The sequence below is a fragment of the Hetaerina americana genome, unplaced genomic scaffold, assembly GCF_022747635.1.
Source record: "Hetaerina americana unplaced genomic scaffold, ioHetAmer1.1.p SCAF_18, whole genome shotgun sequence".
Lineage (NCBI taxonomy): Eukaryota > Metazoa > Arthropoda > Insecta > Odonata > Calopterygidae > Hetaerina > Hetaerina americana.
In genome coordinates, this window is record NW_027286741.1 from 5286029 (window position 1) to 5310259 (window position 24231).

At 39.6% G+C, this 24231-nt stretch overlaps 1 protein-coding gene across 1 annotated transcript; it reads left to right on the forward strand.

Moving 5' to 3' along the window:
* The first annotated feature begins 4979 nt into the window (after positions 1-4979).
* Positions 4980-23803, forward strand: LOC139687204 (uncharacterized G-patch domain protein DDB_G0278987-like). The gene is made up of 3 exons (XM_071584326.1): positions 4980-5094; positions 6675-6911; positions 23505-23803. The coding sequence occupies exons 1-3, from the start codon at positions 4980-4982 to the stop codon at positions 23801-23803; spliced, it is 651 nt and encodes a 216-aa protein (XP_071440427.1).
* Positions 23804-24231: the final 428 nt, after the last annotated feature.

Genomic DNA, 24231 nt, shown 5'->3' on the forward strand with positions numbered 1-24231 from the left:
GCTGCAATACCTGAAGATGCAACGGCTAGAGCAATTTCTCCATGAACCCTGATTTCAGCGAGAACTAAATTAATTAAAAAGGTTTTTCCCGTGCCACCAGCAGCATCAAGAAAAATGATACCTCCTTCTTGTTTATCTACTTGATCCATTATTGTTTCTTACGCGAATTTCTGATCTTCATTAAGAAGTGGCTTTTTATCCGCGATGTAGGCTTCTAAGTCTAAGACATTGTAGCTAGTTTCACGTATATAATCTGGATAAAATACACCCTGTTGATCTTGTACAGGTGCAAAAAGACCGAGTTCCACTAAAGTCTTGTTAACCATGGTGATACACTTTTCCTCCAAAATAATCAAAGTTTTATTAAAAATGTCGGAGTTAAACGTAATATCCAATGTAGGATTTTCACTGCGAACTTAAACCAGTATATCCTCACTCATTGATTCTTTATATTTTTCCCATAATGTTTTTGGGTTAGATGGATTACATGAGGTTATTATGATGGCAAACAAAATTCAGATTTGTCCTGGAAGAGAAATCAAACTGGCCTCTCGCAATGACTCATCCCAGTGTTGATCTCCTTCTAGCAACCCTAAATTCTGGCAAGCTTCTCTGAATATCTCACATATTTCTCCGTTTACCGTTCTTAATTCTGCAAATGAGCGAGGTCCTCTAATGGTATGTAGAAGCATCCTTAAAAAATAACATTCGGCGTTGTTAGGATGGACCGTGTAGACTCGGCCCAATGCGTCACATGAATAAATATTATTCTCAGGATCAAAGTTGCCCATTTTTCTTCTACAAAAGACTTTCCTTGATGTATTCCACGTATAATATCTCGGCAATTCTGAATACAATAGTGTTCTTGCAAAAGTATCCTGCTGGCATAGTTGGAAAAATGCTGTTTCTATGACAGCAAAAAAGTAAAAAAATTACATACATACAAACAAAAACTCTCCTTTATATATATATATGTATATATATATATATATATATATATATATATATATATATATATATATATATATAATTTAAATCTTATTATCTAGGTTGGTATTTTTATAATTAAAAAAAGGGTGTTCGTTGTGTCTAACATTATATATATATATATATATATATAATGTTAGACTTTTAGTTTTAGAGTTTAATAAATATATATATATATATATATATATATATATATATATATATATATATATATATACATTATATATATATATAATGTTAGACACAACGAACACCCTTTTTTTTAATTATAAAAATACCAACCTAGATAATAAGATTTAAATTCCGAAAACAACATCTTCTTTATATTCATAAGGTTTTTAACAATAGTTCATCCGGTATTTTGAGTCTTTGAAACACGTTTTCGAAAACTCTTCCCATCATATCTTAGGTTATTTTAGCTTTTCTGTCATTGCATCCTTATGACCTTCCAAGGTTCTTGGTCAAACCTTGTAAACCTTAACATTGAGGTATTCCCAAATGGGAAAACATTATGTATTCAAATCCGGGGAGGCCATGGTACCTCCCCACGTAAGGAGATCAGGCGGCCAGGAATTTACTCTGGCAGGATTTGGCGCAGACGACAGGCATTTCGGTACCTCTCCTGTCTGAAACTTCTTCTCCATATGCTTCTATTTCATATTCCTGGATTTTGGGTGTTAAAATTACTCCAGTCTCTCATAATGGCACACAGACTTAACAGTAAAAGTTTATCAAAAAGGTTTAAAGATTTCTTTGAGATTCAAAAAAGTAAGGCCTATGGAGAAGAAAGCGCACCGAATTGTTAATTTGGGGCTATGAGGAGATAGAAGGGGAGGAGTTCGCGTTTGTGTGGAATGGAATAGAATTCTCTGAAACCGGCTTCTAATTCTTGTATCTTACCCAGTTCTTAAGAAAATTTCAAATGATTCGTAAAATAATTCTTGGAACACATTTTGAACCAATTGGACACTAATTAAAGCCAGTAATGACCCCTCAACAATAGTCAATCTCCAACGGAGATTACGGGAGGCGTCAAAGGAATTCTTTCCCAAAATTCCAGGCTATCGTAAACTTCTTCTGCCATGGAACTGAAACGCCGGAGGTATCGACTTCCCTTATCAATTGAGTCCTTCCTGAAGCCAGCGAAGCAACGGTGGATATAAAAGCTGAGACCTCGCAGTTGCGGTGTCAGAAGCTGATCAGTTCTTCGAGTTGTTCAGTCATCTGGTGAGTCCAATGTTTCGTTTAGCGTGCATCTAACTAGAGCGCACCATACGTCTATTTATGTAAATACTGCTTCTCTGTAACATACAATATGCAAACGACTTAGATTTCACACTTAGAAGCAAGGCCATGAATGACTTTAGTCAAATTCCAGTCCGTATATTAATCGAAAACTGTATTGTTTCATTTTGTGTCCATGGCTTATGATTTTTGTCACTGCTATCATTAGATCAGGGTCAAGTATACCACTTAAATTGATATTACGTTTTTATTCATTCCAGATTTAACACAATGAAGTGGTGTTTGATTCTTAGCATGCTGTTGGCAGGAGTGTTTCTTTCAGAGATAAACGCATTGCCAGTTCAAGGTGAGTATTTGAAAGAAACCCGCTTAATAATGGGCTGTGTGTCCTTTTTTTAAATTATGTAATTTATTTTCTCTTTAATGCTTATAATAATTCCCGGCAGTGTCCCAGTAACCTGGAATTCCTCGTCTCTCCACATTCGTCTCTCCCATTCGCAAAACAAGCATTCACCTCGTGGAACCACGTCCGACTTCACACTGCCTCTAATTATCACTCTTAGTGTAAGCATACATTTAAAAGAGGGCGCACCGAGATGGCGCACCACACCTTCCATAGATAGCATGCATCTCTGACACACCTTAACTGGGCTGACAACGAAACCATAGCTTAATTGAACCGTTTTAAATCAAAAGGAGGACGGGCGAAAATAATATATATTTGTTAGACAAGATAATGGATGCTCACAGAAAAACAAACACCACTGGGAAATTAATATCAACGCAAAGTAATATCACATTTAAATGATAGGGTGTACAGGCCTTTACTTTGAGGATTTATTATTATTGGAGTTGGAAGGTGAAAGAATGAAACATGATTATATTTTGGGAGTTCTTATATCTGAAAGAAAATCTATTGGTGCTTGAGGAGGATTGGAAATCATCCAAGGAGCCTGGCGAGTGCAAAGGGATACTCGATGAAGATGTATAGTCTTGATAGACGTGGCTTTGATAAGAAGGTATCTTTGACGGATAATTGTGGGGGGATAACTAGAAAAAAAACCCTAAAAAAACGGTAGTTCACACATTAATAGTGGAAATCCAGGCGTATAAATTCCGTTATCGAGGAAACAAATAGTCAAGGAAGGGAGGAAAATATCAAGGAAAAATTGTTACCCGACAAAGACAAGAATTAGTAAAGACGTAAAAGAAGTTCTAATAGTGTAGCCTCCTGTTTAAATTAGAGAAAGCGTTTAAGAAAAGCTGAACTTATATAGTCTTGTATAATTAAAGTTGTATATCGAATTCAAGTATCCAGAGTGGAAATAGGAATCCCTTTGAGTGGTATTCAGCAATTTTCATAAGTAATTCTTTAATCAGCTTGGTGAAACGTAATCACCTATATGCATACTTTATGGGGAATTATCACAGGAACAATTATCGTTGGTAATCCTCCGGTTTAGGGTGGCTATTACCGAAGGTACAGTTACAAAATACAACCTAAAATTTCATATTAAAGTAAATTCTAGCTTCCTTGGATATTTTCTTTCTTCCGTAATTCCATCAAAAATACCAATTATTTCCCTCCTTCCACCCCCTTGTCTCGTCAGTCTCTTCTCTGGGGCCTTCAAAGGGCTAACGGCTATAAATTAGGTATGAGCACTGGCAGAAAGCACCGGAGTTCTACTGGACGAAGGGATTTCAAACATTAGAGTCAATTGAGTTCAAACGTCAGAATAGTTGTCACTACACGTAAGAAATGCCCGGTGTTTTCAGGAAGATACCATCCTTTGGACTATGGTGGGGTTAGACTCGGATTTAGGAACAGCGTAAACAGCTCGCACAGTTTTCCGGGAATGGATGCGAAATCAGGGTATAATTTACTAATTATGAGGTCCGATTCATCAAGGTAAAACGGCAAAGATAATTTTTCGGGAAACGGAATCCAGAGTAATTAACCGAAATGGCAAGGGACGGGTATCAGCGAGCTGTAGAAAATATATTGCTGTGACACAGAGCAGGATATTGCGGGCAAAAATGGAAACGTAAAAAAAAAGATCAGAAGCCCAAAAACGATTATGTGACCAGTGCATATATATCGGTGAATGATAAGAGAATCGCAGACGAGGAATAGAAATGAAGCATCCAATTAGGGAGACATACAAAAGGCAAGTAATTAGGCAGAGGGAAATACAGAGAGATTTAAAAAGTACTTGGGGTAGCAAAGCAGTTGGGCGAAAGAAGCAAGGTGTAGAACGCAGGGAAAGGATTATTTGTGACGATGAGTGCGACCAGGTTGTAGATCATCACCTGAGTGTTTCCACGCAGAAAAAGGAGTAAATAATACAAAAGACATATGGAGAACTGGAGGTAAACATGAATATTCCATGTTTCAAATCCATTTTAATTTAATAAGCCGGTTATCAAATGGTGTCAATCTCCGGCAAATACATTCGAAGGTCGATGTGAAAGGTATGTGATGAGGTCAATGTAAGCATAATCATGGCATTACGGCTTTCATGAATATGGAAAGCAGGGATAACTTTTAAAGCAAGAGTCCTTCGACTTGGGAGGTGGAATAGATAGCATACATCTGAATTGTTTTGGACATTTATGCACGCCAGAAGAAAATTGCGCTAGACAATGAAGTTTTCACTCGAGGAGGAGGGAATCGATGACAGGGACGTGGTGCAAGGATGTTAAAAAACGGTTGGTTAAAAGTTTCATACATTTCGTAGTTAAGCACAATGAGGAAGCATGGTCACTTATGCAGAATGATAGACGAAGATTTGGAGGCTTATCAGGGACGTGGTTTTGGCGAAGGAAGGAGAAGACAGAAGAAGTGGACAGAAAGAGAAACAAGTGAGGAAAAGGAATATGATAGGAATATTGGAGAAAGGTTAAATAAAGCCGAATAAAATAAGTCTAAAGCAGTGCTTGGGGAGCTCAACGTTGCCCGAACGCACTAATGTGGGTGTATTTATGGCCTGTTGTTTAATTAACCCCTGCCACACACCTTAACGGTAACTTGTAGGGTACCATGTAATGTTAATAGTGTAAACATATACCTTTTTACAAAACAAGATGGCTGTGCTGGGTCAGGGAAAACGTAGAACACAACATTGTACTTTTTGATGAACTCTTACCCAACAAGTTTACGCAGTCTTATGACAGAAGATTAACAGTTCTGTAGCCAATCTCAGCCTAGATGAATCAAAAAAAAGGCTGATTCAAAGATTTAGTGGTCAGGCTCATATACAATGTAAAACACAAGTGAAAAGAAAAACTCCTCTTGACGTGTTCCAATCTAAGGGAGCCCCGTGGCTAGGATTGTCCTGTGACATTGAACGAATTCCAGATATAACTCCAAGGCTAACTCGGGATCTGTCCATTTCAACACCTCTTACTTAGTCTAATGGTAACATTCGGTACATAGTCCCCAGCTTGTTTGCATTGAATATGTCCCCGATGTGTTTGGACGCAAGATAATCAGCTAACAAATTACTTGTTCCTCTCTTATTCCCCGTTGCCTTCCTGAAGAGACAAGGCGTGAATTGAAACGGAATACATAGGCAACACGATATTGTCCGATTAAATAAAAGTTTCTTTTAACCTCCAAGGAAAACATTTTTTTAATGTAAGAATTTCTTCTGGAGACTAATAAAATGATTGAATCCTTGAATAATCGTCTAGATATGGCTTTTCCTTTATCGTCGACACCAGTACTGACAATTTCTAGCTTACACTGTTGGATCCTGAGCATAATGAAGGTATTGACACCCTATGCTCGACGGTCAGTTATAAGGCAGCCATTGGTCGGCCATCAGAACCGACTACCGAATCGTTATACTATAATTAGTAGCTCAGATAGGTTAAAAGAAAGCGAAAAATATTGAATATGTTCTTCGGCAAGGTCGAAATTTCTCCATTTTCACAATAAGAAAGTATACATTGCTAACTATCGTATCCTTTTTCACAGTTCCATGGTGTAGTACGAAACTGACTCTTGCCAATACTAGGATTACATTGCTCTAATTCCCAAATTTAGTCATTTTTAGTGCTGGTACGCATACGCAAATAGCTCGTCCGTAATCCACGGCGTGCGAGCATTGGGAAAGTTGGGAAATGTAACTTTGAGTATCATGTGTGTTTAACGAAGCATTTCGTCACTGAAAGATGCGCAATTCTCAGTTTGACTTATTATTTTCGTTTCGCCAACAAATGCGAACGATAATCACCCATAGCGTCGCATTTTTAGTGATTTTAGAAGCATACGCAACAAGTTGATAATCGATGGTGACTTTTGAATGTTGGTAGTTTGGTTATATGTTTTTTATTCAAGTGTTGCAGTATTGACGGAACGTTGGCGCACCATTTACTTCGAGAGCTACACTTAACTGATTACTTTGCCCTCACCAAGTAATTGTTCGTTTATCTTTCAGAGGAAAACAAGGCAACGGAGAAAGTGGAAGCCAATGGAAGGGTAGCAGATAGTCCCATCCAGTTGGACGAAGGATACGGCAGTAACCCTCACAAAAAGCCTCACCACCACAGCTCCAGCCACGGCAGTTCCAGCGAGGAACACAAACCCTATAAACCCCATAAACCCTCGCACTCTCACAGCAGCAGTTCCAGTTCTCAGGATTCGTCATCATCGTCCCACGATTCCAGCGACTCCAGTGACAGCCACGAGCACCCACACCGGCCACCGAAAATTTGCCTGAAGTTTCCCAAGTTCCACGACGAAAAATAAGAAGCCAGTGTACTCTGGATATCCCTCTCCATCGATACCGAAGAGAGATCTGATGGTTCAGGAAGAGAGTCGCCGAAGAAATGGGTTATCAATATTTTCAACAGGGTGGAGACAAGCTTTCTCAAATGGCTACTTGCATTGTGTACTTCCGGAGAGGTGTTATAATCCAGATCAAGGCCATTCAATGAAAACCAATCTGTTCCTCGTCGTGAATATCATCTTGCGGAAATTCACAATATGCTATAAGTCAGCCATGTTTGTTTTCATCCCATGCGCGCCAATCTACTGTTCCGTTGCATCTCCAGCTCTCACTGCTTGTTTTCAGAAAATAAAGAGACATTTCTTTAAGATCTTTTGGTCCAAACTTTTTCTTGATCCTCATCGACGGAATTTTATTGTCAGAGCCCTCACCTTATGATATTATGGCACCTCAAAAACCCCTGATCCTCTCTCCTTTTCGTCAGAATTTCATAAATCTTCACTTTATCATTCTTCAGTGAATGATATCGAAATTTGATTCAAAGAATCGTGGACAAATGTCGTCGCATTGTACCTTACCAAGCAAATCCGATGAATACTTGTATCGAATATCGACGCCGGCGGTGTTTTCCGATATCCGTTATGTATGAGTGTATGTGTGTCTTAAAATTTTCATCGTTTACGTAATAGGATATAGTGTAGATTATTGTTTGACAAACTTAATCAAGCCACCGCCTCCTTGGATCTGTAAACCTATACTTAATGTCCCCCTATCGATAGCTTGGAAAGAGTAATCTAAATCATAAAACAAAATACCAAATGAGGAACATTGAAATAATTAAATTAAAAACAATAACTAAACAAATGTTCATTTACAATCGGAAAGACGTATAGTTTTCATGTTACATTTATCGAAAAGGTTTAATACGTTATAAAATAACTTAGGTTAGAGTAAATTTTTTACATCATAATAATATATCAAAACAAATAATTGTAAGAAGCCTTAAAAGTTAAAATCTTTATTCTTTACATGAATTAATCAATTCTATGACATGAATATTTTTAATCAATGAAAGTAGAATAACCATTCATGTTTTGTTAAAATTAGTTAAACGATTGCGTGACTGCACGACAAAGTGAACAAGATTATAGAAGCGCTTAATACCATTGCCTTATGTACCTCCGTTTGAAGTAACATACGTTTGAAGTCTTTGCCGTTCTCATCACACAAATCTCAAAAGAGTCGATCATTAAGAGCATGGGGTTTTATTTTTTTTAACCGCTGCAATTACAATGTTTCAGCACTTGTGAATGTGTTCACTCAGTATTTTAGCCACTAGATGTTGTCATTGAATGACACAATGAATAGCAAAAATATTGGGTACATATTTTCTAAATTAGAAATACAACCAGGGTGACGACCAATCATTGATGAAACTCCACCTAACTTAACAGCAAGTATGTTAGAAAGTGGATTTTGTTTGTTCTTAAAGAACCGGTCGACGATACTCAATATTGACTCCCCATTTAGTGCAAGTTTCTAATTGCCTTGCAATTAACAACCCTTGAGGTAGGTTTTCATCTTTAATAAAGCGTATGCAAGTTAGAGCACATACTCATTACTTGGCGAAGTGTACTTGCGCAACTGCAATGCAAATTCTATTGTTCTCAGGATGCTGTTCAATAATATCATCTTCCACATCTTCAGCCATTTCATCTATTCGTCGTTGAATTGAATTGTAGCTTAGTGAAATAATTTTAAATTGTGTAATATGGTCACTAATTCAGAACAGTACGTAGGACTTCACTGACTGCCGGTAAGTTGGGTTCTTCACCAATTGTACGTCGCTTTCCAAATTTGGATATTAATAGTGAAATTTTTTATGATGCACGTAAAGCAACAGTGTTGTTTTGAAGCCATATACAACATACAAGAAAGTTTTTGGCGATTTTGCACTCAGTCACAAAGTGACTGAAAATATGGCACACTCTTTCCTGCATTCTCAGGATAAGCCGACATTTCATTTCATTTTCTCCGCTAATTCATCTTCGTAATCATCTCATCCGCGATCCATGATTTCCTAGTCAATATAGTGTTAACGGTTCCAAAATTGTCATTTGCAGCTTTCGATAACCCTTTTTTTGATCCTTTCTCATTTTTCTTCAATGGTACTCAGCTCTCACAGCTTTACCATCCTCTATGATTTCCTCTACAGACTGTTGGTACTCCTTCCTTTTCAAACCATTTAATGCTTTTACATTCCATTTCTAACTCGCCACCCCTGCATTATCTTTTTGAAACGGACGCTGTATTTCATAACAACTAAATTGTGGTCAGAGCCCGCTCCCGGGAAGCTGTGGGAATTTATCACACTGTTCCTAAATCTGTGTCTAACCAGGATATAGCCTAGCTTATATCTTCCTGAGTGACCTGGCATTTTCCATGTATACCTGCGTCTTTGGTGGTGTCTAAACCCTGTCTTCTGCGGAACTCAACTGCTTTCTCCCCGCGGTCATTCCTCGTGCCTAAACCGTAGTCCCCCACCTCATCACTATCTCTTCCTTCGCCTACCGTCGCATCCCAATCCCCCATCACTATCAAATGTTTCCCTGAAGGAACACACGCGATTATGTCCTCTAACTGATCGTATATCCTATCGACCTATTCTTTCTTATGGTTGCTCGTTGGCATGCATACCTGAATAATAACCAAGTTCGTCGGTTGTGCTTACATCTCTACATAGACATAATGCCCCAAAAGCCGCCGCAAGGACGGCTAACACCCGGGGGGTGTAGGTCACTAACCGTAAAAACGAACAATGCCACATGACAAAACTACAATATGGAAAAAACACCCACAGCCGCGCACACACTCATGCAAATATCCCTTCATCCAAAACTCAAGCAAACACATATACCACAAACCAAAAAAAAACTACACCCTAGGATGCAGCACGAAAGCCATCCAACAACACGCAAGTCAGGACACAACAGGCAAGAATGTGAAACACCACCACCACATGAACATGCAACACCAAATACTCTACCCCCAAAGAGCCTGTAAAAGGCAGGGAATGCGACCCAACGTTGCAGGTAGCAGGAATTTGCCCCCGCGGAGAGGGACGAGGGATTGAAAGGGAAACTTAAAAACAGATGAACAGAACACGAATGAGGTCATTCGGAAAGAATGGGTTATTATAACCAAACACACAAGGTTAGTGGAAGAGCATGCATTTAAATACAACTAATTATTATTTAGACGCTGAGGGTGGCAAGTGGAATTTTTGCTATCTATAACCCTGCAGTTGCTATCCCGTATTGTCCGTGGGAAGAGGGAGTCCTTGAGTCGGCTAGTTCTGGCATCTATCTCCCGAATTTTATATGCATGATCCAAGCGACCAATGTATGTAGGAGTACGAATAATTTGCGAGACCTCGGTGGTGAAACATGCGGATCTAAATTTATTTAATAATTTCAATCTTGCATTGAATTGTCTCTCAGCCAATGATTCCCACCCCAAATCCATGAGAATTTCGGTGACGCTTTGCGTTTTAACGAAGGAATTTTTTACAAAACGGGCTGCCCGGCGTTGAACCTTCTCAATTTCCCGAATGAGACCTTTTTCACTCGGATCCCACACGCTGCATGCGTATTCTAAATGAGGCCTTACAAGAGCGTGGTAACAACGTTCCTTGACCTTCGAATCACTTTTTCCGACAATGCGTCTAATTAAACCCAATTTTTCATATGCTTGATCACAGACTTTACATATGTGAGTCCCCAAAGTTAAGACTTGTGTGAATGTAACACCTAGGTATTTTACCGCATCTACTACTGCTAGGTCACCTCCAGCTAATTTGTAAGCAAATCCCGTTGGTCTTTTAAAGAAATTTACCACCGAACATTTATTATAAGTTAGTGTCAATCCCCAGTTAGAACACCTCAATGTAATGCAAACCTGTGCCAGAATAAAACGATCTTCATCCCCAGATATCTGCCGATAGATCACCGGGTTATCCGCGAACAATATAATTTTAATTTTCACTTCGCGGTTCACATCGTCAACAAAAATCAAGAGAAGCAACACTTCCCTGAGGTACCCCCGAAGTAACTCGAGCTCTGTGGGAACTAGCGCCATCAAGGGCTACCCTCTGTTCCCGCTCTGAAAGAAAATCTTCAACCCAATTTATTGCACCCCTGTTTATACCCGCGACCTTTCTTTTATGAATGAGTTTACCATGAGGAACCTTATCAAATGCCTCATCAACTGATAGAGATGTAACTTCGGGCGTCCCCCAAGGAAGTGTAATAGAGCCTCTTCTGTTCTTAATATACATAAATGACTTAAGCACACACGTTAGTAGCAATCTAAGGTTATTTGCTGACGACACGGTGGTATACAGGGATACTAGGAGCCTACTAGATCGCGAGCTACTCTCTGGAGACTTAGACAATATCTCGGAATGGTGCAATAAATGGGGATTCACAAGATATGTTATAGATAAATGCGCAGTTTTGAAATTTTGGAACAAAGGAAGCGAGGAGCAGGAAATAAACTACAAAATAGAGGGTTCAGTACTGACTACTTCCAATCAAGTTAAATATTTGAGGGTTGTTCTAACACCACGCCTTTCATGGGGAGCACATACCAGGACAATATGCGGATCAGCTTCAAAGAAACTTCATAAAACGGGTGGTGGGGAAATGTAATGAAAAATTTAAAGAGAGGTGTTATTTTGCTCTAGTTAGACCTCATTTGGAATATGCCGCAAGTATTTGGGATCTTTGGGATAAAATATGGCAAAACAATTAGATAAAGTCCAGAGAAAATCCGCTAGATTCGTTAAAAATTGTTATGATAAGAACACAAGTGTGACAGGTCTCTTAGGGGATTTAGGCTGGGAACCACTTGAATGTCGGAGAGAACAAGCGAGACTTTGACTTTTAGAAAGGTTCTAAACAAACGAGTTGAACTATGACACTGAAGGAATTATAATGGCCCCACGCTACTTACGTAGATCAGACCACAAAGATAAAATAAGGGAGATTGATTCCAGTACAGACAGATACAAATACTCATTCTTTCCCCGAACAATCAGAAATCATATCAGTGAGAAACCGAAGTCACTTTAGAAATTTTAAAAATATTGCCTAAAGTTAAACATTGCAAAGCTGTTAGGTATACTTTCAGGTGCATGTGTATGTTAGTTGGTAGTTTGAGTGCTTACATGTGTGTGGGGTGTAAGTGTTCTTGTATGAATGTATGCCATGTTTTTTTTGTAGATGTATGAATTATTGGTTCTAGCATGCGGTTTATTTCTTTTCTAAATTACGGGTGGTGTCCTATCACCCCCCGCCTCACGTCCTTACGGCGCACGGCTTACGGTGTAAGAAGTAGATGCATACTTACTTTTATTGGGTGATAGATGTAGGCAAGTGGATGCGATTTTTTTGGATTGTCAAAAGGCATTTGATAAGGTTCCCCATGGTAAACTCATTCATAAATTAAAGTTCGCGGGTATAAACGAGGGCGCAATAAATTGGGTTGGCATGTATCTGTAGAAATTCGTGGCATTGTCTTTCGAAATTACATTTATAAGAAATTTTTCCTTTGCCTTCTTTCCCTATTTAGGTTCATCTACATCTACATCTACTTAATACCCCGCAAGCCGCCGCAAGGGCGTATGGCGGGAGGTGTTAGGACACCACCCGTAATTTAGAAAGGAAAAAAAAACCGCATGCAAGAACCACAAAATCATATATCCACAAAAAAAACATGCCATTCATTCATGCAAGAACACTTACACCCCACACACATGCAAACACTAAATCTACATCTTACATACACATGCACCTGAAAGTATACCTACAGCTTTGCAGTGTTAACTTTGCTCCGACTAGTAAATTCAGTGTTTTCAATATTTCTAAAGTTACTTCGGTTTCTTACTATTATGATTTCTGATTGTTCGGGGATAGAATGAGTATTTGTATCTATCTGTACTGGAATCAATCTCCCTTATTTTATCTTTGTGGTCTGATCCACCTAAGTAGTGTGGGGCCATTATAATTCTTTCAGTGTCATTGTTAAACTCGTTTGTTCTGAACCTTTCTAAAAGTCTAAGTCTCGCTTGTTCTCTCCGTACTTCAAGTGGTTCCCAGCCTAAATCCCCTAAGAGACCTGTCACACTTGTGTTTTTATCATAACAATTTTTAACGAATCTAGCGGATTTTCTCTGGACTTTATCTAATTCTTTTTGCCAAATTTTCTCCCACGGATCCCAAATACTTGCGGCATATTCCAAATGAGGTCTAACTAGAGCAAAATAACACCTCTCTTTAACTTTTTCATTACATTTCCCCACCACCCGTTTTATGAAGCCAAGTTTCTTTAAAGCTGATCCGCATATTGTCCTGATATGTGCTCCCCATGAAAGGCGTGGTGTTAGAACAACCCCCAAATATTTAACTTGATTTGCCGTAGTCAATACTGAACCCTCTATTTTGTAGTTTATATCCTATTCCTCGCTTCCTTTATTCCAAAATTTCAAAACTGCACATTTACCTATATTAAGTGTTAATCCCCATTTATTGCACCATTCCGAGATAATGTCTAAGTCTCTAGAGAGTAGCTCGCGATCTAGTTGGCTCCTTATTTCCCTGTTTATCACCGTGTCGTCAGCAAATAACCTTAGATTGCTACTAACGTGTGTGCTTAAGTCATTTATGTATATTAAGAACAGAAGAGGCCCTATTACACTTCCCTGGGGGACGCCCGAAGTTACATCTCTCTCCGTTGAGCACAACCCATCTATGACTACTATTTGTTTGCGGTTTGACAAGAAGTCTTTAATCCAATTAATTATTTTCTCATTGATCCTATAGTATTTAAGTTTATGTAACAATTTATTGTGTGGGACTTTGTCGAAGGCTTTTTTGAAATCCAGGAATACTGCATCGACTTGTGTGTTGTTTTCTCCCGATCTAAGTATATCGTGAATGAAGAGACCAAGTTGTGTTTCGCAAGATCTGCTTTTCCTAAATACGTGCTGGTTGTGGATTAGTATTTTCCTACTATCAAGAAATCTCATAATAAGGTTCCGGACCAAGGTCCTGAAATGGTGTGACATTTCTTTACTTTCATTCTTTAATCTTTGTGCCTTTCTTACCGCTGCCTTGGGTTTTTTATGGTTTTGTTGTATTACTCCGGATCCGTGTTCTGTTTCAAATTTTTTATGGGGACATACCTCATTTGCCCTTAAAGAATTATTTCTTTGAATGTTTCCCATATATTCTCCACGGTCGCTCCACTAGCTGCCCATTCAGGAAACTTGCCCCTTAAAAATTCCTGAAACCCTTCCCTATCTACCCGGGTATATTGCCAAATTTTCTTTTCATCCCCCATACCTCCTTTTGTTGATCTATACCACTCCATTTGAACACGCACTGCTGCGTGATCACTTATTCCCGGAAAGACATCTATATTAATGATAGGGTTTGGAGGTCTAACTGGAAAAACGTCGAGGGTATTTTCTCCCCTAGTGGGCTTATTTACTACCTAAGTAAACCCTTCTTTGTTAATGAGGTGATTTAACAGGTCTTGTACCTGCCCACCCCCCGCTGTTTTGCACCCCCACCCTATTTCTGGAAAGTTCAAATTGAAATGGTAGGTCTTGGAATGTATGTGTGTCAAACGTTGCTCATGACAACGCTTTGCAAAAGAATCCGGACATATATTTGATTTATTCCCCATAGATTTCAAATGGCGAATGCGTTTTCATGATAGCTTATTTGGCAGAGTTTCAATGTGGAATGCCGGCAAATAACTGGATTTCCAATTTTAAATGGAAATAATTCCGCTAATACCTAGTTAAAAAATGACTCGATTAGAATCCTCAAGTTTTGTGTCCATATCAATCGCTTTCCTCTTAAGTGTACTGATTTTTTCCCGCCGCTCCAGGCGCGCCCAGTACCGCTCTGACGGGCTGCAATTGGAGGGGGGTATGTTGGCAAGCGACGCTGAAAAAGGCAGTCGGCTATGAGCTGTGGTGTAATGAGGAGCTCTGTTAACGCGAACCTCCACGCTCGACCCACGTCACGGAACGCGATGCCGAAGTTTTTGGAGCAGCGTTATTCCATCAAATTTGCGGTAAAGCTTGGGAAATCGTCTACCGAAACTGTCGGTATGATTAACCAGGCTTACGGGGAGTCAGCCATGGCAAGAAACATGATCTTTCGGTGGCACAAGATGTTCGTGGAGGGCAGAGAAGAGGTCGACGACGAACCACGGCCTGGACGCCCATCAACGACACTCACCGACGAAAATGTGCGAAAAGTTCGCGATGTACTGAACTCTGATCGTCGTCTTAGTGTTCGGATGATAGCAGAGCAGTGTAATGTGCCAAAAACAATAGTGCACGAGATTATTAGGCACCAATTACAGATGCGAAAAATTTGTGCAAAGTTGGTGCCAAAAGTGCTCAGTGATGATCAAAGACTCAATCGTTTGGAAATCGCGACACAACTTGCGGATCACTGCAAAAATGATCCACATTTTTTAGAGAACGTTGTTTCGGGTGACGAGACGTGGATCTTTGAGTGCGACCCGGAGTCGAAGAGACAAAGTGCGGAGTGGCACACCCCATCATCACCCCGTCAAAAGAAAGCTCGAATGAGCAAATCTCGGATCAAGGCGATGCTCATTGTCTTTTTTGGCAAAAGGGGAGTCGTCCATAAAGAATTTGTACCTGAACGACAAACTGTAAATGCTGCATTTTACGTCCAAGTGCTCGACAAGCTTCGAAAACGAGTCGCCCGCGTCCGGCCAGCGATCAAAAACATCTGGCGGCTGCATCACGACAATGCGCCGCCTCACACCGCGCTTGTCGTGTCGGACTTCTTGGCCAAGCACGGCGTGGCAACGCTGCCGCACCCGCCGTACAGCCCGGACTTGGCACCACCGGACTTCTTTCTGTTCCCGAAGAGAAAGAGGAGTTTGAAAGGAACGCGATACGGGACTTTGGACGCCGTCAAAGCGGCCGTGACGACGTGTCTTCGGGAGGTTCCCGATGATGCCTTCGCGGGAGCGTTCCAGGAATGGGAACGCCGCTGGAACAAGTGTATCGACTCACAAGGGTCCTATTTTGAGGAATATTAGCTTAAGATATGTAAAAGTGTAATAAATTTTTTTCCCTGAGCTCAGTACACTTATTTTCCGGACGAACCCTGTACGTCTTCCTTCCATGTTGGCTGCATGCCCATTTATTCGTCTGTATTCTATTCCGGAACAATGTTTCGAAGAGTTCTTTATTGAAGTCCACACTTTTTCAATATTCCATTTTTCTGATCCGTAGGGTGTGTTATGATCCATGTGAAAGTTATGGCGAAATGTTTCCCTTGTTTGCAGCTCTTTGTACATTGCAATCGTCTCTTCTTGATTGGCGATTTCTTAGCTTGGGGTCTTATCCGCGTGATTTTACGTGAACTTCTACAATTTCGAGGTTCACTGCTGACCAACTAGATGCAGGACTCAACAATTTGTGGTTCCAATTTTTGAATTGAGATGCCTCTACCTTCATTGTCCTCCTATGGTTCATCTTACAATTTGATGGAACTTCTTTATCGAAAGTTTTAATTATATTTTTCAAGGTAGACGGACTTAATGAAAATAACATATGAACATTAAATGCAATTTGATGAATGACGGTTATTTTGTTTGAATGACCTTGATCTAAATCTCGTTTAATAGGTAGTCATGTGACTACCTTGAACGGACAATCAAAAAGATTGAAGGGCTAAACTTATCGGAAGCCATTACAGGTTACCCTTCATTTCAATACAATGGTCATATTTGTATATTTCACTCATTTTGGGCTATATTATCTGCCTTTTTTTGAGTGCATATTTTTATGATCGTGGTTCCCGTTTAATGGCTTAAGGCAAACAATATATTTGGAATACAGGGAATGCATTCTTATAAATAATTGATCATTCCAGTTTTTTCCTTTTCCACGGAATATTTGGTGTCAGTGACTGATTAAAAAAAACTAATTCCATAATGAATTCCTTCTAATATTTCATCAGTATGTGTGTGAAAGTTAATTGTTAATAGGGTTAATTAGATTCTCTTCTGGAACTGGTAATGCATTAAGGTTAAATATAGCCATTACGGAAAAGATTACGTATTTATTGAAATGAAATTTAAAATACTTCGCCTTTCCACATAAAACACTTTTATTACGACCTAGCTTTCGTTATGGTATGACATCATCAGGACCTGATGGTGTTATACCATAACGTAACCTAGAACGTAATAAAAGTGCGTTATGTGGAAAGGCGAAGTATTTTAAATTAAATTTCAATATGAAGAATTTCCACCAATTGACGCCAGAAACTGTTTCATTTATTACGTATTTATTTGAAATCTGGAGAGCATGAAAGCGTTTGGCAAGCATGAAAATAGTTCACATTAATGTCTTGGTGGTCCAAGCCACCTTAATCCGGGTTTGGTGTAATTACTTTATTTAACTACTCTATCCAATAAATACGCGTATGGAGGCAATGAAAACTTAATAGCAAAATTAAGTCCACATCGATTTTTTCCCCTTCAAAGTATTTTGCATCCCCTGATATGCACTTATTCCGTCTTCTTCTCTTCCATCTTGTTTAAAGCACACCCATAGGAAGTCCTCGGCAGCAGTTAGGATTTTTAGTTTTCTCGTCGTTTCTTGCTTTATTGTTTCTTCCTCAACTTCCCAGTGATGTCCCCTCATTACATTTCTTAATTTTGGGAATAGGAATAAGTTGCATGGGGCGAGATCTGAGGAATTAGGAGGATGATTTTGAATGGCCATTGAAATTATTAGCAGAAACTGGCGAGCAACCAATGTTGAAAATACAGGTACATTGTCATGGTAAATGATCCAACCATCAAGTTCGTCTAACAAAGTGTGCGCTTTAGATTTTCATAAATTCGGTTCAGTTATCAAATTCATTCCGCGACAAGACCGCCAGATTGCACCAGTTAGCTCGCGTATTAATTGAATGGACCACGTGTATATATTTCTGTACAAATTAAAATTATTATCATGAGACAATCTACCGGTTTAGTTAGGTTTACTGATGGGGACAAATATCAAGTAAATATTTTGTGACTCCTAACAAAACACAAAATCCAGCATCCTACTCTACATCAGGTATTTCATCTCTGATTACTTCCTTCCTCCCTTCATCCCGTCCAACATCCTTATCCTGTTCCTTCCCTTTCGTCCATTGCCCAGCATTCTCCCCTCTATTACAGTCGTCAACATCCCACTGCCGGTCAATACCCCCTTCAGCCACTTTTCATGCCTCCATAGGATTGCTCCCAACAAACCACTCTCCTCGCCCACCATACCAAGTACTTCCTCGTTTGTTTTCTTCTCTGTCCATTTCACCTTCTCCATTCTTCTCCACACCCACATTTCAAAAGCCTCTAATCTACGTCTATCCTCCTGCTTCAATGACCACTTTTCCGCGCCGCACATAGCTACGCTCCATATCAAATTTTTTACGAGTCTTTTCTTTACATCCTTACTCAACGTCCCTATCATCAACTCCCTCCTCCCTGTGAAAGCCTCTTTGCCTAGCGCAATTCTTCTCCTTACATCCCTACTACTTTGACCGTGTTGGTCCAAAATACTTCCGAGATAGGTAAACTGTTCTACCTGCTCTAGTTTTTGCTATTCTATTTTAATGATGAGCTTAGCCTTTTTCTTGCTAGAAAATCGCATAACCTATATTTTATTAATATTTATTCTCATCCCATACCAGTCGCACTGAATTTCCAATTCACTCAGCAATGCTTGCAACCCCTTGGCTGACTGACAAGCCTAGTCATCAGCGAACCCACCTGATTTTAAGAATTCCCCAGCGACTTTCATTACTACCTCCAGTTCTTCCCATGCCTCTTTAATCATTTCCTGCACATATCCGGACTCCCCATTCCCCACTTGCACCTGATAAATCTGAGAAAGGTACAGTTTGCGGATTGGCCGCGTGTCTCTCCAGTCTATTCCTATTTTCTGCAATGTATTATTCCAGCGATGAGATCTGTTATTGCCTCCTTAAGGGCTTTCGAGATCCATGGCTGAACTTTTGACTTCAACTTTCAGATATTTGCAAAGAAATAACCACATGGGCTCAATTTCAGTGAGGCCATGGAACATCACCTCGTAAGAAGATCTGGAGGCCAGGTAATTTTTCTAGTATGATTTGGCGTGACCGACCGGCGGTGCGATACGTTGCACCATCCTGTTGAAACCGAATGGATGATATTTCATATTCCTCAACATACTCTTCCATTTTGAGGGGCAAGAAGCTCTCCAGCATATCTAAGTAGCGCAAAGAGTTCACGGTTACAATTGATCAAAAAAATTAAAAAAATGTCTTCGAGATTCAAAAAAGTAAGGCCATATAATGCCTATGGAGGACACAACGAATCAAACTGTCACTTTGGGGCTATAAAGAGGTCATGGGAGAATTTTGCGAGTGTGTGGAATTCTCCGAAACCGGCTTCTAATTCTTGTATCTTACCCAGCTCTTAAGAAAATTTCAAATGATTTGTAAATTAATTCTTGGAACACATTTATAACTAATTGGACACTAATTGAAGCCAGTAATGACCCCTCAACAATAGTCACTCTTCAACGGAGGTTACGGGAGGTTTCACAGGAATTCTTTCCCAAAATTCCCGACTATCGTAAACTTCTTTTGCCATTGAATTAAAATTCAGCAGGTATCGCCTTCCCTTATCAATGGAGTCCTTCCTGAAGCCAGCGAAGCAGCGGTGGATGTAAAAGCTGCGACCTCGCAGTGGCAGTGTCAGAAGCTGATCAGACCTTCGAGTTGAGCAGTCATCTGGTGAGTCCAATGTTTCGTTTAGCTATTATCTAACCAGAGCGCATCATACGTCTATTTATGTAAATACTGCTTCTCTGTAATATAGAATATACAAACGACAGATTTCACACTTAAAAGCACGGCCATTAATGGAAAGACTTTAGTCAAACGCCAGGTGGAATATTAATTGTTAATTTTTGATTTATTTTTCATTTTGTTTCCATGGCTTATGATTTGGGTCATTCCAACCAGTAGATAAGGGTGAAATATGCGACTTAAAATGATATTACGTTTTTATTAATTCCAGATTTCACACAATGAAGTGATGTTTGATTCTTAGCGTGTTGTTAGCGAGAGTGGTTCTGTCCGAGATAAACGCATTGCTAGTTCAAGGTGAGTATTTAAAATAAACCCGTTTAAAAATATACTTTCAAAAAAAACACCCACTTACCAAACAAATACAAAGGAAGGGTCATAAAATCGTTTTTCAAAATATCGGTCGAGGGACTGCACAGCTTATAATATTTGAAGTCGAAAGAGAACGGGCGTAGATTGAAAGGCTATTGAGAGTTTTAGTTGTATTGAAAGGCAAAATGGGATATGGACGTATGCTGGAAGAGAGAATGTTGGCTTACTAAGGGGGTATTTGAGGAAGGAAATGAACTCGATTCTCCAGAAAGCAGCAATAAAGAGAGAGGCAAAGAAGGAGTTCGCACTATTCTTAGAAAGAGTCCTTAGGCTAAGTCACATTAACCATACCTTGAAGAGAGATACGGACCCCTTTTTCTTGTATCAATATTTTAAGCGGTCAACTGTTCTTCATGCAAACATATGCGAATAAAATAACCCTTTCTTATGTACGAGGCAATATTGTTGTTCAACAATACTGTGATTTTTATCGCATCTGCAGTTTTTGTCACAAAACTGAGCAACTGAATGACAGATCAGGTATTCAAGTGCTCATATTCGTGCTCAGACAAGAGATTATTAAATGACGTACTTTCAATGTATCCGATAACCACCCGGTATCTCTAGTCCTCGTTTTTTTTTTAAATTTCATGTTTTATTTTGTTGTTAGTTCTTGTTATGATTTCCGTAATGGTCCCAAAACCCTAGAAACCCTATTATCTCCTCTATACTCCCGCTTGCAATACAACTATTCACCTCGCAACACCATCTATAACACCACAATTCCTCTAAGTATCTCTATAAGGAAGAGAATACATTTAAAAGAAGGCGCACCGAGATGGGGTGCAACACCTTCGAGAGATAGCCTGCGTTTCCGACACGCTTAAATTGGGATGACGAAAAAAACCATAGCTTAACTAAACCGTTTTAAAACATTAAAGAACGGGCCAAAGGAATATATTCGTTGGACCATATAATGGATTCCCCCAGAAAAACAAATACCCCAGGGAAATCAAATCACGAAGTAATATCACGTTTGAATGATAGGTAGTATAAGACTTTAGTTTGAGGAAATATTATTGGAGTTGGAAGTAGAAAAAATGATACATGATAATTATTTGGGAGTTCTTATATCTAGAAGGGAAGCTATTGGTGTCTGAGAAGGATTTGAAATCGTCCAGGGAGCATACAGTGGCAAAGAAATACTTGAGAGAGGTGTATAGTCTTGGAAGACGTGGCTTTAATAAGAAGGTATCTCTGATGGCTAATGGTAGAGGGATAATTTGGGCAAACGTTAAAATTATGTTAGTTTTCATACCAGCAGTGGAAATCCACGCGTATGAATTCCGTCATCGTGGAACATCTAGTTAAGAAAGGGGGTGAAATATCAAGAAAAGTTTGATATCCAAGAAAATGATAAGATTATTAGTAGAGACACCAAATAAGTTCCATTAGTATAGCCTCCTGTTGACATGAGAGAAAGGGTTGAGGAAATAGTAAACTTTTATTGTCTAGTATAATTTACGTTGTCTCTAGAATTCAACAATGAATAGCGGTCGGATGAATCCCTCTAAATGGTATCCAGCAATGATTTTCAATAGTTCTGTAATCAGTTTGGTAAAACGTAATCATCTATATGCATATATTTTGGGAAATTATTACGGGAATATTTATTCTTAGCAGTAGCATTTTTGAAACGTATATATGCATAAGGAAATCACTAGTAAGGGTTGGGGGTTTTCGTATTTTGGGTCAAAGATAGTCTGTCATTTAATTACCGTCTAACACACCCCCTAACGGTGACTTTTAGGGTACCATGCAATCCTAATATTGTACAAATATGCCGTTCGTTCAAAACTAAACAGCAATGTTGAGTCGGGGATAAAGTAGAACACCACTTTGTACTATTTGATTAACTCTGTAACCTACAAGTTTACGCAGCCTTATGAGAGACGATTAATATTTTTGTAACCAATCTCAGCCTAGGTGAATCAAAACGAAGGCTCATTCAAATAATTTGGTGATCGGGCTCATACGTAATGTATAACGCAGGAGGAAAGATAAGTGCCTCTTGACGTGTTCCTGTCCTAGGGAGCCCCATGGCTAAGATTGTCAAAAGACAATTAACGGATTCCAAATCTAGATCCAACGCTAACGCGGGAACTATCCACACCAACACCCCTTACTAAATCTCATGTTAGCAGGCGTTTCACAGTCCATGCCAACGAATATGCCACCGGAGTCCCCGGTGTGTTTGGGCGCAAGGCAATCAGCTAACAAGTTATTTGTCTATTTCTAATTCCCAGTTGCCTATCTGAAGAGACAACGCGTGAATTGAAACGGAAAACATCGGAATATCGATATTTCCTCGTTTAATAAAAATTTCTTTATATCTCTAAATACAACATTTTAAAAAAACATATTTTTCTGGAGACTTATAAAATGATATAATCCTTGACCTCACTACTAGATACTACTAGGCTTTTCTTCATCGCCGATACCAGTGCTGACAGTAACCAGATGACACTCTTAGATCCCGAGCACCATGATGTTATCGAAACCCTGTGTGCGACGGCCAGTTATTAAACAGAATTCGGTCGGCCATAAAAACCGACTACCGAATCGTTCTGGCTCAGTTGGTCAATGAAAGCTACATTTCCTGAATATTTTGGTTTTGCAAGGCCAAAATTCATCCATTTTCACAATTAGTGCGTAATACATTATTTATCATTGAATCCCTCTTCCCAATTCCAGGATGTAGTACTACACATACCTTTGCCAATACTAGTACAACGATCTTTCAATTCTCAAATTCAAACGGTCGCATTTCCTGCTAGTACGCATGCTCGAGTTTTCTCTGTCCTCGAATTCGTAGCTGCCGTAGTTCGCCGTTTGGTCGTCTACAATCCACGGCGTTCGTGCGGCGGGAGAGGTTGAGAAATATAAACAGAGCATTGTGTGTGTTGAGCGCTTTAAATCATCCATAAACGATGATCACTTCTCAGTTTGGCTTATTATTTTCGTTTCGTCAACAAACGCAAACGATAATCAACCATGGTGTTGTATTATTGGTGATTTCAAAAACATAATCTAACCAGCCGATAATCGATGGTGACTTTTGAATGTCAGTAGTTAGGTTTTATGATTTTTTTTAAGTATTGAATTATTTACGGAACGTTGGCGGACCCATTACGTTGAGAAGTAAAACTAAATGATTTCCTATTCCTATACGAGACATTGTTCATTTATCTTTCAGAGGAAAACGAGGTAACGAAGAAAGTGAAAGCAGTTGAAGGTTTGACCGCCCGGTTGTACGACGGATACGGCAGTGACCGCCACAAGAAGCTTCACCACCACAGCTCCAGCCATGGCAGTTCCAGCGAGGAACACGAACCCCACAAGCCGAATATACCTTCAGACTTTCACAGCAGCAGTTCCAGTTCTCACGATTCGTCATCATCTCACGATTCCAGCGACGCGAGTGACAGCCACGAGAACCCACACTGGCCAACCGGAGTCTGCGTGAAGATGCCCAAGTACCACGACGGGGATTAGGAAGCCAGTGTACTCGGGACAGCCCTGTCCATCGACACGGGTCAGTTATCCTGACCGAAGCAGTTCAGAAGGGAAATCTGATGATTCAGCAAGAGCAACGAAGCAATGGGCTGACCATACTTTCGACAAGGTGGAGACAAGCTTTCTCAAATAGCTACCTCCATTGTGTATTTCCGGAGAGGTTTAATCTAGTGCATACCCATTCAATTATAGCTTTTTGAAAGATTCAATGAAGGCTTATCGCTTTGAATATCATCTTGCGGGAGGTCTTTATATGTTAAATATGTCAGCCATGTTTCATTTCAGTCCATGCGCTCACACTACTTGCGCCGTCAACTGTTCTGCGTTATCTGAAACTCTAACTGCTTCTCTTCAGGCAATAAAGACCCATTGAGATCCATTCCAATATTTATGGGTTATAATTGACA